Source organism: Antrostomus carolinensis, unplaced genomic scaffold (assembly GCF_000700745.2).
Source record: "Antrostomus carolinensis isolate BGI_N321 unplaced genomic scaffold, ASM70074v2 scaffold20037, whole genome shotgun sequence".
In the NCBI taxonomy this organism is placed as follows: Eukaryota; Metazoa; Chordata; class Aves; order Caprimulgiformes; family Caprimulgidae; genus Antrostomus; species Antrostomus carolinensis.
The window spans coordinates 22,449-34,569 of record NW_010326875.1 but is presented as its reverse complement, the minus strand read 5'-3'; the positions used below and the strand labels follow the sequence as shown (position 1 = coordinate 34,569).

The following is a 12,121-nucleotide window of genomic DNA, read 5'->3' as shown; positions in this document are numbered from 1 at the left end:
AATTTCAGTAAGGTGAAAAACATCTAATGAGCCATAAGTTTCCTGACATCTGGAAATTTGATTTCAAAGATACTTCATGAAGTGGATAGACAAATAAACCCCACTTAGGGTATTTTTGAAGGGTTGGGTCTCTTCAGCTGATGCTGTAATTTCAGGTGATGCAATTCATCACCTTCAGGTTTTTCCAGATTTTGAAAACTTCAGGTGGTTTAGTCTTTTGACACCAGTTCAGCAGCAGTGTGAGTTCTTTGCCCATACTGTAGAATTACAATTGTTTACATAATTCTACATTAGGGAATAAAATAACAATTGCACATTGTGCTGGTAAAAATAATTTTTAGATAGGGAAACACTTGGAATTGGCAGAAGTTTTGCATTTTACTACTGAAGGCTTGAAAAGTGTCTTTGAAAGGAGATTTTGTTTCCTGTCTTTGTACTATAGGACTTCTAGCACTGCATTTTCCAGCAGCAGCTCCTTTTCAAGTTCAAAGAAATACATCCATTAACAAATCTTAAAGCTTATTTTTGATGTTAACCAATTTGTCAGAATGCCTAAGCAGCCTAATTACGCTTTCTCTGAGATACTCAATGTGTAAAAGCATTAAATAAGTGTATTTCCATGGAGAATTATGCATGAGAAGCGAAGGCTGCACTTCCATGGCAGCAAAGGCCACCTGTAACTTACGTGCCAGCAGTATCTCTATGCCTACCCACTTCCTTGTGCTGGTTCAGGCACTCGTCAGGTGCCTCTGCTGTGAGCTGTGTCCTGTTCTAGGTTGCCAGAGAATTTGCACAGCGAAGTGAATGCTTTTCTTTTAGCCTAGTTTGCTGAAACAGATCCAGAAAGAAAAAAGTAGAAGCCAACAGTTAGGTCAGCTTAAGGTTGCTGTGGAGTTCAGTCTTGGATTTTGGTTCAAATGCCCTTTAGCTGGGGGTGCAGCTGAAGTGTTCTGCTTTTCATATCTTGCTTCATTTTTGACCTTGTTGTGTTCTTATGCTAACATAAGTGTTTGCTTAACTGCAGAATGAGCTTGGATCAGAAGTGGATCTGTCTGAAAAGTGGTACAGATTTTTTTCTCCTGTGAAACGTAGGATTGATTTCCTTGCATAGTGATGTCCTAGTACAACAGGAGGGAAGGGGGGGAATGTGTAATAGAACTTCTCTGCCATAAACAGAAAAACAGTTAATCTCTATTGCTGTGGAATAGTAGAAGTTGCAATCTCACAGCTTCACTGAAGGGTAAAGGATGTTCTTAGAGGATAAAGGGAAAGGAATGACTTGTAACTTTTATTGAGACTTTGCAATAGGAAGCATAGTCAGTGAGTAAATTGAGTATCTGGTGTGATGGAATAAGCTTCTGTCTAAGGTATAACTTCATGAAATGGTTTTGAACTGCATTGATGGTTTAAGAATGCTTCTTGGAAGAAGATGCTAAGCCTTCTCCATTTCCTCTTCTGCATCCACTGATCATGGGGTGGATCTGGTGCTTGTCTGATAGCATGGTAAGCTGGTTCAGTTCTGTACAATAGCAGAATGCTAATTGAGTGGAAAAACTGCTCACTTAATGTTAATCTTCCTGCCAAATTGAGTTGAGCCGTCTTAATTTGAGCTGACAAGTGTTAGAACTTGTGTGGTAGAGGCATAGGAAAAGAGATGGGGCAAGCCCTCTCTGGCTTTTAGTAATGCTGTGTTGTTAATTTGGTTCAGACACACTGAAATAACATTTGGAGGGCTGAATTCTAGTTTTGAGTTTTGTTTTAATAGCTGGGCAAATCATGTGCCACACATACAGTTTGGTTCTTGTAACTTGCTCATTCCCTTACTGAGCATGCAGTTTGAATGAGTACTTGTCACTCCCAGCTGCAGTTTAAATGTGCATTGAACATTAAAATTGTTACATTGAAAAGTTGGATGCAACCTATTGCAAATTAGTAGGTTTCAAAATACTAGATAGCTTTGACCAAATCAAACTTTGGGATATCTGAAGTAGGAATAATGCCACACCAGTTGAATTATCAGGAAAAGCTTATTAATGTTTCAAAATGCATTAATGTAGAGGGATGAGTAACACCAAGCTGGTCAGAGCAGTTTATGTTCTTACCAGCCAGGCAAAGCATGGCACATAGCTAGAACCATTAATTGAGGAGAGTAGAAGGCGAGAGGGACTAGAGTTTGTGGTGCCTGTGGTGCTTCTGTTTTATTTTAGCTCTTGCAAAAACCTTTGTAAAACACGTGTCAGACTTTATGCAGAGTATGGAACACATCTTTACTAGCATTGGTAACAAGAAGTGGAGTTGCTTGTGATCTGTTCGCCTGAACGAAACAGTGAATTCCTGTTTGTTTAGGGAGCATTGCGTCTTCCTCTGGCCTCAGTGAATCCAGGTTGTGACAAAAAACGCTTTAGGACCAAAAGGGCGTGTCTGAAGCCTGGGTGTGCAAAGTGTGTCATGGCTGTAGTAGTTATCTATAATCTTAAAATTCCTTGCAGTTCCTCTGTACATGATGTGCATGGTTAAGATCCTACTTTGGTGCAGACAACTCGGAAACAAGTTTGTAGTCGTTCATGTTCCCATTGTAGTTAAATTGAGAAAATATCTTTTTCTGAGAAAATGAATAACATGAATATTCCATCAAGGTCTGATTTCCCTTCTTACAACTAACTTGTAGTATAACCCTGTTACCTGTGTTCTAAGGCTGTTTGTAAGCTTGCTCACATGTCATGTATTTAAAGCTTTTGACCAGGAAGATGATGGAATTTGTTCTGTTGGATAATTGATTTACAGTAAATTGTATCTTTAAAGAATTAATTTTCTTGCTTGCATCTGAAAGGAACCTGGTGAAGTTCTGAAATGAATTAATTTGGCATTCTCACTGTGTCTCGTAGTAGCAACACTGGTCATGAAGTGTCATATACTTAGACAGGGCTACTTAAAATAGCCTAGCTTAGGTCTAGACTTAAATTTTTAAAGCTTCTTGGAATAAACACTTCAGGTTTTTTCCAATGAATGATCTGTTTGCAGCAAGTACTTCCTTTAAGTAATGGGAAAGGTGCTATTAAAATTAATTGTCCTGTGCTATATCTGGAGGAAGATGCAGGCATTCTAATATCTTGAAGTGTACTATAATAATTTGACTGAATTGAATAATTTATTTCTGTTTAATTTTTTCAGTCTGTAAACGTGGAGGCCCAGTGTGCCGGTGTCTCAGAGGATAATACCCGTTTGTCAACTACCAGTCAAGGATACATTTTACCAGAAGGAAAAATCATGCCAAACACAGTCTTTGTTGGTGGAATTGATATAAAGGTATTTATATACTTCTAATTGTTTAAGATAGGTGTAGGGCACTTCAGTGGGAAGGAAATGGGAATTTAACTCCTCACTTTTTTTTTTAAATGTATGTCTTTACCAGTCTTAAGGTACTGCAATATCATGAGAGAATTTTAGAATAGATGAGCAACTTTAGTTCTTATGGTAGTAGAAGGGGGGTTTGAGAAATGGTACTGACTGCTTTAAATCAGTTCTAAACAGTTGAATGTGTGTGAAGAAGTTAAAGACCTTGTTTCTTTCAGATGAATGAAGCAGAACTTCGGAGTTTCTTTGAACGATATGGCACTGTGAAAGAAGTTAAAATAATAACTGATAGAACTGGTGTCTCCAAAGGGTGAGTAGAATGTGAATAGTTGTTTTAAGTTGCTGTTTATGTGGAAATAATTCTGTCATAGGTTATATGAGCAGCTACTTAGTAACACACTTGACACGCTTAAGTCTAGCTGCAGTTCTTTGTTGTGGTGAATTAACTTTGAAACCCGTAAATCTCGATCGCCCTAAATCTGTATAATCTTACAAAGAATAGTCTGATTTTTCTGACTTCAACCTATCTGTTCAGGGAAAAGATTGCTGTTGTCACTTAACTAGTGGAAGCAAAGCTTGAAATTTGTGTAATGCTTATGCAGACAGTTCTTTTGTAGGACTCTTCTGATGGCTGGAGTAGTTAATCTGAGGAGTTCAGGATGGTTGAGAGAAGGGGTAGATGGTTTATTCGGGGCAGTGAGATTGTACTCTTCTACACTCTAAGGATAAGGTTTAGGGAAAACAGCCAAATTTCTTCAAGGTGAAGTGTGAAGCTAAGTAAATGAACGTAGTAGAAGCCAGGGAAATTGCCATTGGATGTATAGAAAAACTCTGAATTGTCTGTGGTGAGGCACTTATATTTAAGGATGCGTAGGACCTTATCTTGTTGAGCTCTGGGGAAGCTCTTGCAGTTTTGAAGTTACCCCTGCTTTGAGGAACCTTCAAACTCTGGAGATTCCGTGAGCAGATCCTAAAAAGTCATGTTTTTTCCTTAGGCATATGTAGTAATGCATAAGCTGGAAGTCTGTTTTATTTCCTCAGATCCCTTGCTAGTCTTCATGGTGAATTCTGATGTACAATTAACCAGTGTAAATTCTGAGTATTGATAATGAATTGGCATACTCCATTGGTTGACACAACTGTTCCTATAATGCTCTGAAGTTATTTTCATTTTATAGACTAGGTAAACTAGAGAGTGCAGTTAAATAAATTGAAAAATCTCTTCAAGGATCAATTCCCCTGCTGGTGTCACTGTTCCTGTAATGCCTGCTTTCCTCCAAACCTCTGTAGTAAATACAAAATATGATGATAATTCAGATCTTAAGGTTTTTACTTTGAGTTAGTAATATCAAAAATAGTGCTTATTTTGAGTAGCTGAAATGGAAGAATAGCCCGTAAATCTATTTGATATTATTCTAGAATCTTGACATTCATTTCCTTTCATCTGGCCCAGTAGTATATACAGCCAGTTAGCAATAAATACATTTTCATGCTGAATTATAAACTGATGTTTTAGTTGATACTTTTGGCGTGCAATATAATGTACCTGGCTGTGGTAGTTTAACTCGGCTGGCAGCCTAAAACCACACAGCCTCTCGCACACCCCTGCCTCCCCTTCCCCTGCTGTTAACTGATACTGTTAAAAATCATTTAGCTAACAAACAAATCAAAATCAGTTTGAGTAACCTGTTTTTTCTCTTCAGGTATGGATTTGTATCTTTCCTGGACAACGTGGATGTTCAGAAAATAGTAGAAGTAAGCTCTAAATTATCTGAAGAAGTTAATATATGAAGGCTGCAGACATGTTTAGGGGAAACCAAGTCATGTACCCTGTAGAGTAAATTGGGACAAGGGAAATCCAGGGCTGCCCAAAAAAAAAGCTTGCCAAAATCTCTACTTGTGGTAGAATCTTTGTATAAGAAACAAAATTAGTCTTAGCCTTGGTGTGTTTGAATGTCTCATGTCATTGTATTTCTAGTTCTGATTTATGTGCTTGAAAGCCTTGCTTTCTGTATTGGATGATTAACATAGAACCCTTGTGCTTATGGCAGATGACTGTCAGCATTATTATTATGAATCACAGGAATGTAGAAAACTGTGTTATTTTTTTTACTTAAGTCTCAGCAGTTGAAGTGTGTATTTCTCTTTTGCAGTATTTGTGTATTTGGCTGTTCAGAGTGCAAGTATTTTCTTTAAGACTCTCTGACTATAAGATGCAACTGTTGACTTATCATAAGGTTTTCCCGTAGTTCACACAGGGGATAAAGGGGTAGAACTGTTACAGCCCTTCTGCTCTTTGAATTCAGTATCAGAGAAATTTTAAATCTCGGCACTTAAAACTAAATGGTTATTTGATTTTGATAGACTTCAAGCAGGTCTCAAACCACTGACAAAGCTTTTTGTTTTCCCTCTTTCTCTCAAAACTGAATGCAGTAACTGTGAAAATAACATGTATTGAAATATTTCCTGCTCTGAAGTCTTTGCCTCAGAAAACACCCATGTTTCTGGAGGATGAACGGTCTCATTTGCTTCTGAGGCTCTCAGATAGGGAAGTAGATCTGAGACAAATACAGATAAATGTGCCAGGCACAAATTTAGTGTTCTGTAAGTTCAGATGTGTTTACTGGCTGTCCATCTCCTTAAGGTGGAAGAGAACACGTTTGAATAAAGTGGAGAGCAGTGAAACTCCAGCAGGAGATTCTTGATACTTCACAAAATACTTGAGAAGCTCGCTGTTCTTTGATCTGGTGGGATGCTGACAAAAATTCTGTTGTATTGAGCAGACTTTATCTGAGGATACTTTTCCTACCCCATGTTAAGTTTATTGTACGTTGCTGACTTTTCTGTGTGCGTTTTTTCAAAACTAAAAGCCCTCAGCATATCTCTATTAATATAGTACTCTCTGATGAGACTTTATATACCAGAGGTCTTGGAAGACCCAGAGGTATATGGCAGACTTTCTTTTCAGTGCACATTTCAGGCATACAGGCAGTATAAATTACTGCCTTGTCAGGAAGAAGCATGTTCAGATAGAAAACATCTTAGAAAGCTGTTGGCTTCTGGAGGGGATGGAGAAAGGGAAGGAATTAATAGAGCTCAAGTCATAAGCAGGGATCACATCACTGAACCACTTCAGGTGTTGTCTCTACTGAGTGGTCATAATGTTTTATGTAATGAACAAGATAGAACCTCTCCAAGATTAGAGTCAGTCCAGATGCCTGTGTTTTATCTGCCTTGCTGTGTGGCAACCTGAAAGTACCTTTCTTCTGACTGAGGACTGATGCCATCTGTAAGTGCACTCTGGTCTGGAGTGAACCTGTTTGCAGTTCAGAACAGAAAGCTATCTCTGCTTTAAGGGGAGACTTGTCTTCCAAGAGCTCTTGTTGCATGATTCAGGGCACAACGGGATTGCAGGATCAGTTAAAAAAAACCCCCAACAAACCAAAGAAATGAACAAAATCCCACCAAACCAACCTGTCAAACTGGTCAGGGTATTTCACCCTTTGTTCCCCATTCATGTTGTATTTTAGTTTATTTTGGAGTACAAGGAGGTGATCAAGACATTTTTTATCACTGTTATCCTCTACTTATTTTGCTTATTTTTGCAATCAACAATGAAGTTGCTGTTACCTGTTCAAAGCACTTTAGCAGAAGTGGGAGAAAAAGCTTAGTGAGTTGTCTGTTAAAATTGCAAACTGAGTATTTTCTTCTGAAGCAGGCAAGTCCTTAGTGTTGGTGTGAGATGGAGAATTTAGATAGACAATGTATCTGCATCTAATGCCGATTTTAATACTCGGTACTAAATTTGTGTTAATTGGGATAAAACAAAAATCTTTCACTTCTGATGTGGAAAGCATTTGTAAACCTCAGTGCAGCCTTCTGAACTGTAACAGGGTACCCATTTTAGGTGGTGTCGTGTGTTGTGCAGGTAGGTAAGCGTGTTTCTTGTCAGAATGTGACAGCTGAAGGTGAATTCTCTTTTGGAAGTGTGTGTAGAGAAGTTCCTGAATAAAACATTAATCTCCTTAAAAATAACTTTCTATACTTCAGACTTAAACTGTAATCTTGTAACAGGAGAATGAAATGTTACAGATACTCTTCTGCAGTCAGTCCAAATAGACCTTGAAGTGTAAGGTGTGCTGGTGCCATTTCAGCCTATGTCCATCAGTGAATGTTCTTCTAGTTTTCAAACTACACAGTTTCACCAAAGAAGACAGAATTCAACTTCTGCAGTGAGGGAGAGTGCTTGAAACTGTTCCTGTGCTTTTGCTATGACCCCAGATGCTGTGCCTGTGAAGCAGTACTCTCACTGATCATTGGAAGTCTGAAATACTGCCTCCTGTGTGACCTAGCAGTTGGGCAGAACTGGCAGAATGAGACGTTGTGTTTCTCTCAGGCATTTCATGGAATAGTTTGGGTTGGAAGGGACCTTTAAAGGTCATCTAGCCCAACTTCCCTGCAGTGAGCAGGGACATCTTCAGATGGCTCGGAGCCCTGTCCAACCTGACCTTAGTGCTTAGACAGCCTTCTGTTTCCTTTAATATTAGGTGGACAGCTTCTAGCATGTTATGTGATGTGTGTTAGGAAATTTGTGGGAAGGAAGGCAAGTGATAATGTAAATAGGGTTTCACAGGAACCTGGACTATAGTCACTCTACATTAATACCCTTACTGAGGCAAGAATTCTTCAAATCTGTCTGTATAAAACCAGAAGGCTGACAGTCACTAGTATGTGGTTGCAAACTGCTAGTAGTGGATGTTGCTTTTAAGGCAAGTGGTAAATGCTTGGAGAGTTGGTGCGTAGGCAGACAGGTGAGTTGAGGGCATTACAGGAAACTAAGGGTGAAGGGCATAAGGTGTTGTGTGAGAGGAGAATGGAGGCTGTTGAGTTTGTGTGCTTGTTGATGATACTGTGGTGTAGAAGCAGAGGACAGCCTCTTTAAAATCAAACAAACCACTCGCCTCACTGATTCCCCAGCTTACAGAATAACCTGTCTTTCAGTCACAAATCAGCTTCCATGGCAAAAAGCTGAAACTGGGGCCAGCGATTAGAAAGCAACAAAACTTGTGTAAGTATATAAACAAATCTGTTCATATTACAAGTATATATTACAAATTCGGTTTTTTCTTAATTATATGTTAACATCCTTGCAAATCCTCTATCTGATACGTATATTACGATTAAACTTCAGTTCTGAATTTTACAACCTCACTACTTTTGTGATGTTGTACAGTTCTAATAATAAAACACAGGTTTGTAGCACAATACAATATAGTTAATGTTGAGTTAAATTTAAGAGTCAATACACTTGAGATTTTTTTGCAGCTTGATTCAGATTACCAATGAAATACATGTGAAAATGTCTTAATACTTTTATTTTATTTTACTTTAAAACAAGGTTCTTATGTGCATCCAAGACCGTTAGTCTTCAGTCCTCCTGCACCACAGTTCCATAGTGTATGGGGTAATCAAAATACAGAGGCATACATGCAGCCTGCAGCTGTAATGAGCCCAGTGACACAGTATGTTCAGGTAAGGCTATCCATGCCACTGATTTTTGAATGCTGCACCTTCAAAAATATTTAATTATGGTTCAAAATCAGTGGCACAATTAAATATTTTTGAAGATGCAGCATAAAACTCTTCAGGAACATGTATTGAGATTCTGATCTTAAGATCTTAACTGCTTGTTTTCATATTACCTTCCCCAGTAAGAAGCACCTAACTTCAAACCACTTTAAAAGAACACCAACAACCTTGAAAAATTTATTCAGTGATGTGATCTCTTTATAAAACAAGGTGGAGATACTTCTTACTTTAAGAAAGAGAAAACTGTTGAAGGTGGAGCTAAGATTTAATTATGTAACAGTTTTGAAGTGATCTTGCTACTTGTCACATGCATTTCACAAATCAAGTGCATCTGGATATTTAATGTGCTGCTGCTGCCCTGCCTCAGAATAAACCACAAACTTTAAAATGTACTTTTTTATTTAAACAAGTATAGAACCACAAGTTGGTTGTGATACATTTCCCACCCCTGGTTCTCTTCATAGCTAAACAAATCCTTGTTTCTAAACTGCTGTTGTGTCTTCGTATGAACACTGTGTTACAGTACCTGCTTTATTGGTACTTCAGATAAGCATTCTTACTGAGGTGTAGGGAGTGTGCTTCTGGCCTTGTTGAGTCCTGTACTGTGAATAGAAGGCTTTCCAGATTATGGTCTCTTCCTATATTAACCCTATATGACAGGGCAATATTAACTGCAAACTGATTCTCATCTGTATATTTTCTTGAGCAAATGGAGATGGGCAAACTGCAGCGACTCAGAAATTTTTTTCTAAGGTGGAAAGCTTGATTGTAGTACACTTGTTCATTCTTGTATGTTTATTGGGAGAATGAAATGGTGTAGGAGGAACTAATTCTCTTACGTGCTGGAATGTGGCTTTAACTGTTCTCTGAAGAAGCTGAGAAGGTTCCAGGTTAATGTTGTGTCAAAATGCAGTAAAGAAATGCTGGGAGATTCTGTTTTGTAATACTTCACTTGCCTTTGGCTCCCAGAAACTGTTCTTCAGGCTATACTCCGCTATTTCATAGTATCTTGTCTACTTCAGAAAGTTTATGGGATGAGTTGTACTTGTGAAATGACTTAAAAGATCAGTCACAAGCAGATGTGAGATTTTTAGATACGTAATACACTCCAGAATCCCCCTTTCTAGAGATTTTTAGTGCCTGAAGTGCTGAATCCCCCTGAGAAATCTGTAAGGGTTGCTTTTAAATAATGAAACTAGTCTGAAACAGGAATTGAAGTAACAATTTGACTACATATTTCTAAAAATGTGTTCCTGGCTTTATAAATACTTCTTTACAAATACATGTTTATCTTAAAACTTGCATTTTTAAAAATGCTTTGTTTTGCAGCCATATCCATACAGTTCACCAGCTGTAGTGGTACAGCAGCAGGTTCCTGTAGGGTATCAGCCGACCTACAACTATCAGGTATGTATTCTTTAGTAGCAGCAGACAGACTGTTTGTTCATTCCATTCAAGTTTTGTCAGATATCAATGTTAACTGGAGTCTGATCATTCTGTGTTTCTCTTTCTGTGAATTCTATTTCCCTTCAGGTCTGGCTTCACAAAAAATCAAAAGTGAAAACAAGATTAGTGATATTTTTATTCTAATGCAGTGAAAACTGTTGAATAACTTGGCGTACCCCTTTTTTAGTTTGTGGGGTTTTTAATATGCAGTGATAAAACAACTTCCAAATTAGCCAAAAGTACGTGGATCAGTAGTACTTTTCTCATGGGAAGGAGCTTTGCATTTGTACATGCTATAACAGCGGAAGGTAGTTACTTAAAACAGTCACTGAGTCTTCTGAGACTATGTAAATGGGAGCTGTATATAGAGAGGGGACGTGCTCTTGAGCTCTAAAAATGTCTGGAAGGGCAGTTGGCTGATAATGATTTTTTTTTTTTTTTAATTTTTAACTCAAAAGTGAAATTTGTGGTTTCAGTAACAGGGCTTAACTAAGCTAGAAGTAGTTTAGTAACTGGAAGTAACCAGAGGTTTGAGATGTTTTCAGTGTGGCTGCTGCAATTTCCCCTTATTTTCCTAATCTTTAGAAGTCTTATTTTCTGAGTTTTTTTAAGACTTGGAATGAGAAGAGGAAAGGAGGTAGTTGAATTTGTGGTAAGGATGACCTTATGCTAAACACTACGTGAGGTACACATGAGAAAGCTCTCTTGCTGAACAGAAGACTGTAAACTACTGTTTTAATGAAAAATCCAGACAGTAAATGTTACAAATGGTGGCTCTTACGGAGTTGTTACTTGTGTGTTGGAAATGAATGAGTAAAAGCTGATTCCCTCTCAATTCTTGTTTAAGGTTCAACCACAGTGGCTTGCTGGGGAGCAAAGAAATTATGTTATGCCTCCGGTAAGTCTACAAAGTTACACTTCTGGAACTTCTTCTTAATTAACACACTGTTTTGACAGCTTGATACTAAAAAAAAAAAAGGGCAAAGTGTTATTTGTTGACTGGATCTATATGTAATCTGGTCTATAGAAATCTGTAGCTGCTGACAGAGTAGGTAATTGTTCAGGATTTTCTACTGACAGGTTGGTTTTTTTTAGAAGCTGCCTGGCAGAAGAGAGCTACTTGTTTTATGGCATTGCTCCATATGTTCTAATCACAGAACTCTGGAGTTTTAACATGAACAGAATTGTTTTTTCATGAAAAGTTGAAGGAAAAATAAATGGTGGCACAATCCTGACTTACAAGATCTGTATAATATTACTGCTTATTGTTCCAATTAAAAAAAAAAAAAATCTAAAAAGCCTTAAAATATCCTGCTTTGCAAATACCGATATTTTTTTGGCTCCTTTCAACAGCTTTTAAAAATGACTTGTCAGGCTGCTACAGACTGTAGCTGATGGCTTCTAAAGAAATTACTTGCCTTCTCTGACTTTACACAAGTGACATCCACAAGAAATGGAGAAAAGTTGTTTTTCTTTAACGGTGTTGGAACTTAAACTTGCATCTTGGGCATTTTCATGTTGTTTGGGTACAATCTTGTATTCATTGAGTACCGCTTCTATTAAGTGTTTAGAAGCTGTCATACTTAATTTTCTTCTGAATGGTATGCTTTCCAGCTAATTCCCAGCACATGTCTGTAAAATGGGCAAAAATCAAGAAAATGGAACTTTGTGTTTATATATTGCTGCATGCATCTGACAATTCTGCCTCTGGTCATACTAGAAGAATCCTTCA

At 37.9% G+C, this 12,121-nt stretch overlaps 1 protein-coding gene across 1 annotated transcript in view; it reads left to right on the top strand.

The window, feature by feature from the left end:
* Positions 1 to 3,171: 3,171 nt before the first annotated feature.
* DAZL (deleted in azoospermia like) overlaps positions 3,172 to 12,121 on the top strand; it is a gene marked incomplete at its 5' end in the record, with an annotated part of 12,044 nt that continues 3,094 nt past the window's right edge. Inside the window, 7 exons of the mRNA XM_029085896.1 lie at positions 3,172 to 3,306; positions 3,573 to 3,664; positions 5,058 to 5,109; positions 8,356 to 8,422; positions 8,753 to 8,886; positions 10,273 to 10,350; positions 11,237 to 11,287. Of these exons, the coding sequence (XP_028941729.1) occupies positions 3,172 to 3,306; positions 3,573 to 3,664; positions 5,058 to 5,109; positions 8,356 to 8,422; positions 8,753 to 8,886; positions 10,273 to 10,350; positions 11,237 to 11,287 (609 nt within the window). The remainder of the gene's footprint in view (positions 3,307 to 3,572; positions 3,665 to 5,057; positions 5,110 to 8,355; positions 8,423 to 8,752; positions 8,887 to 10,272; positions 10,351 to 11,236; positions 11,288 to 12,121) is intronic.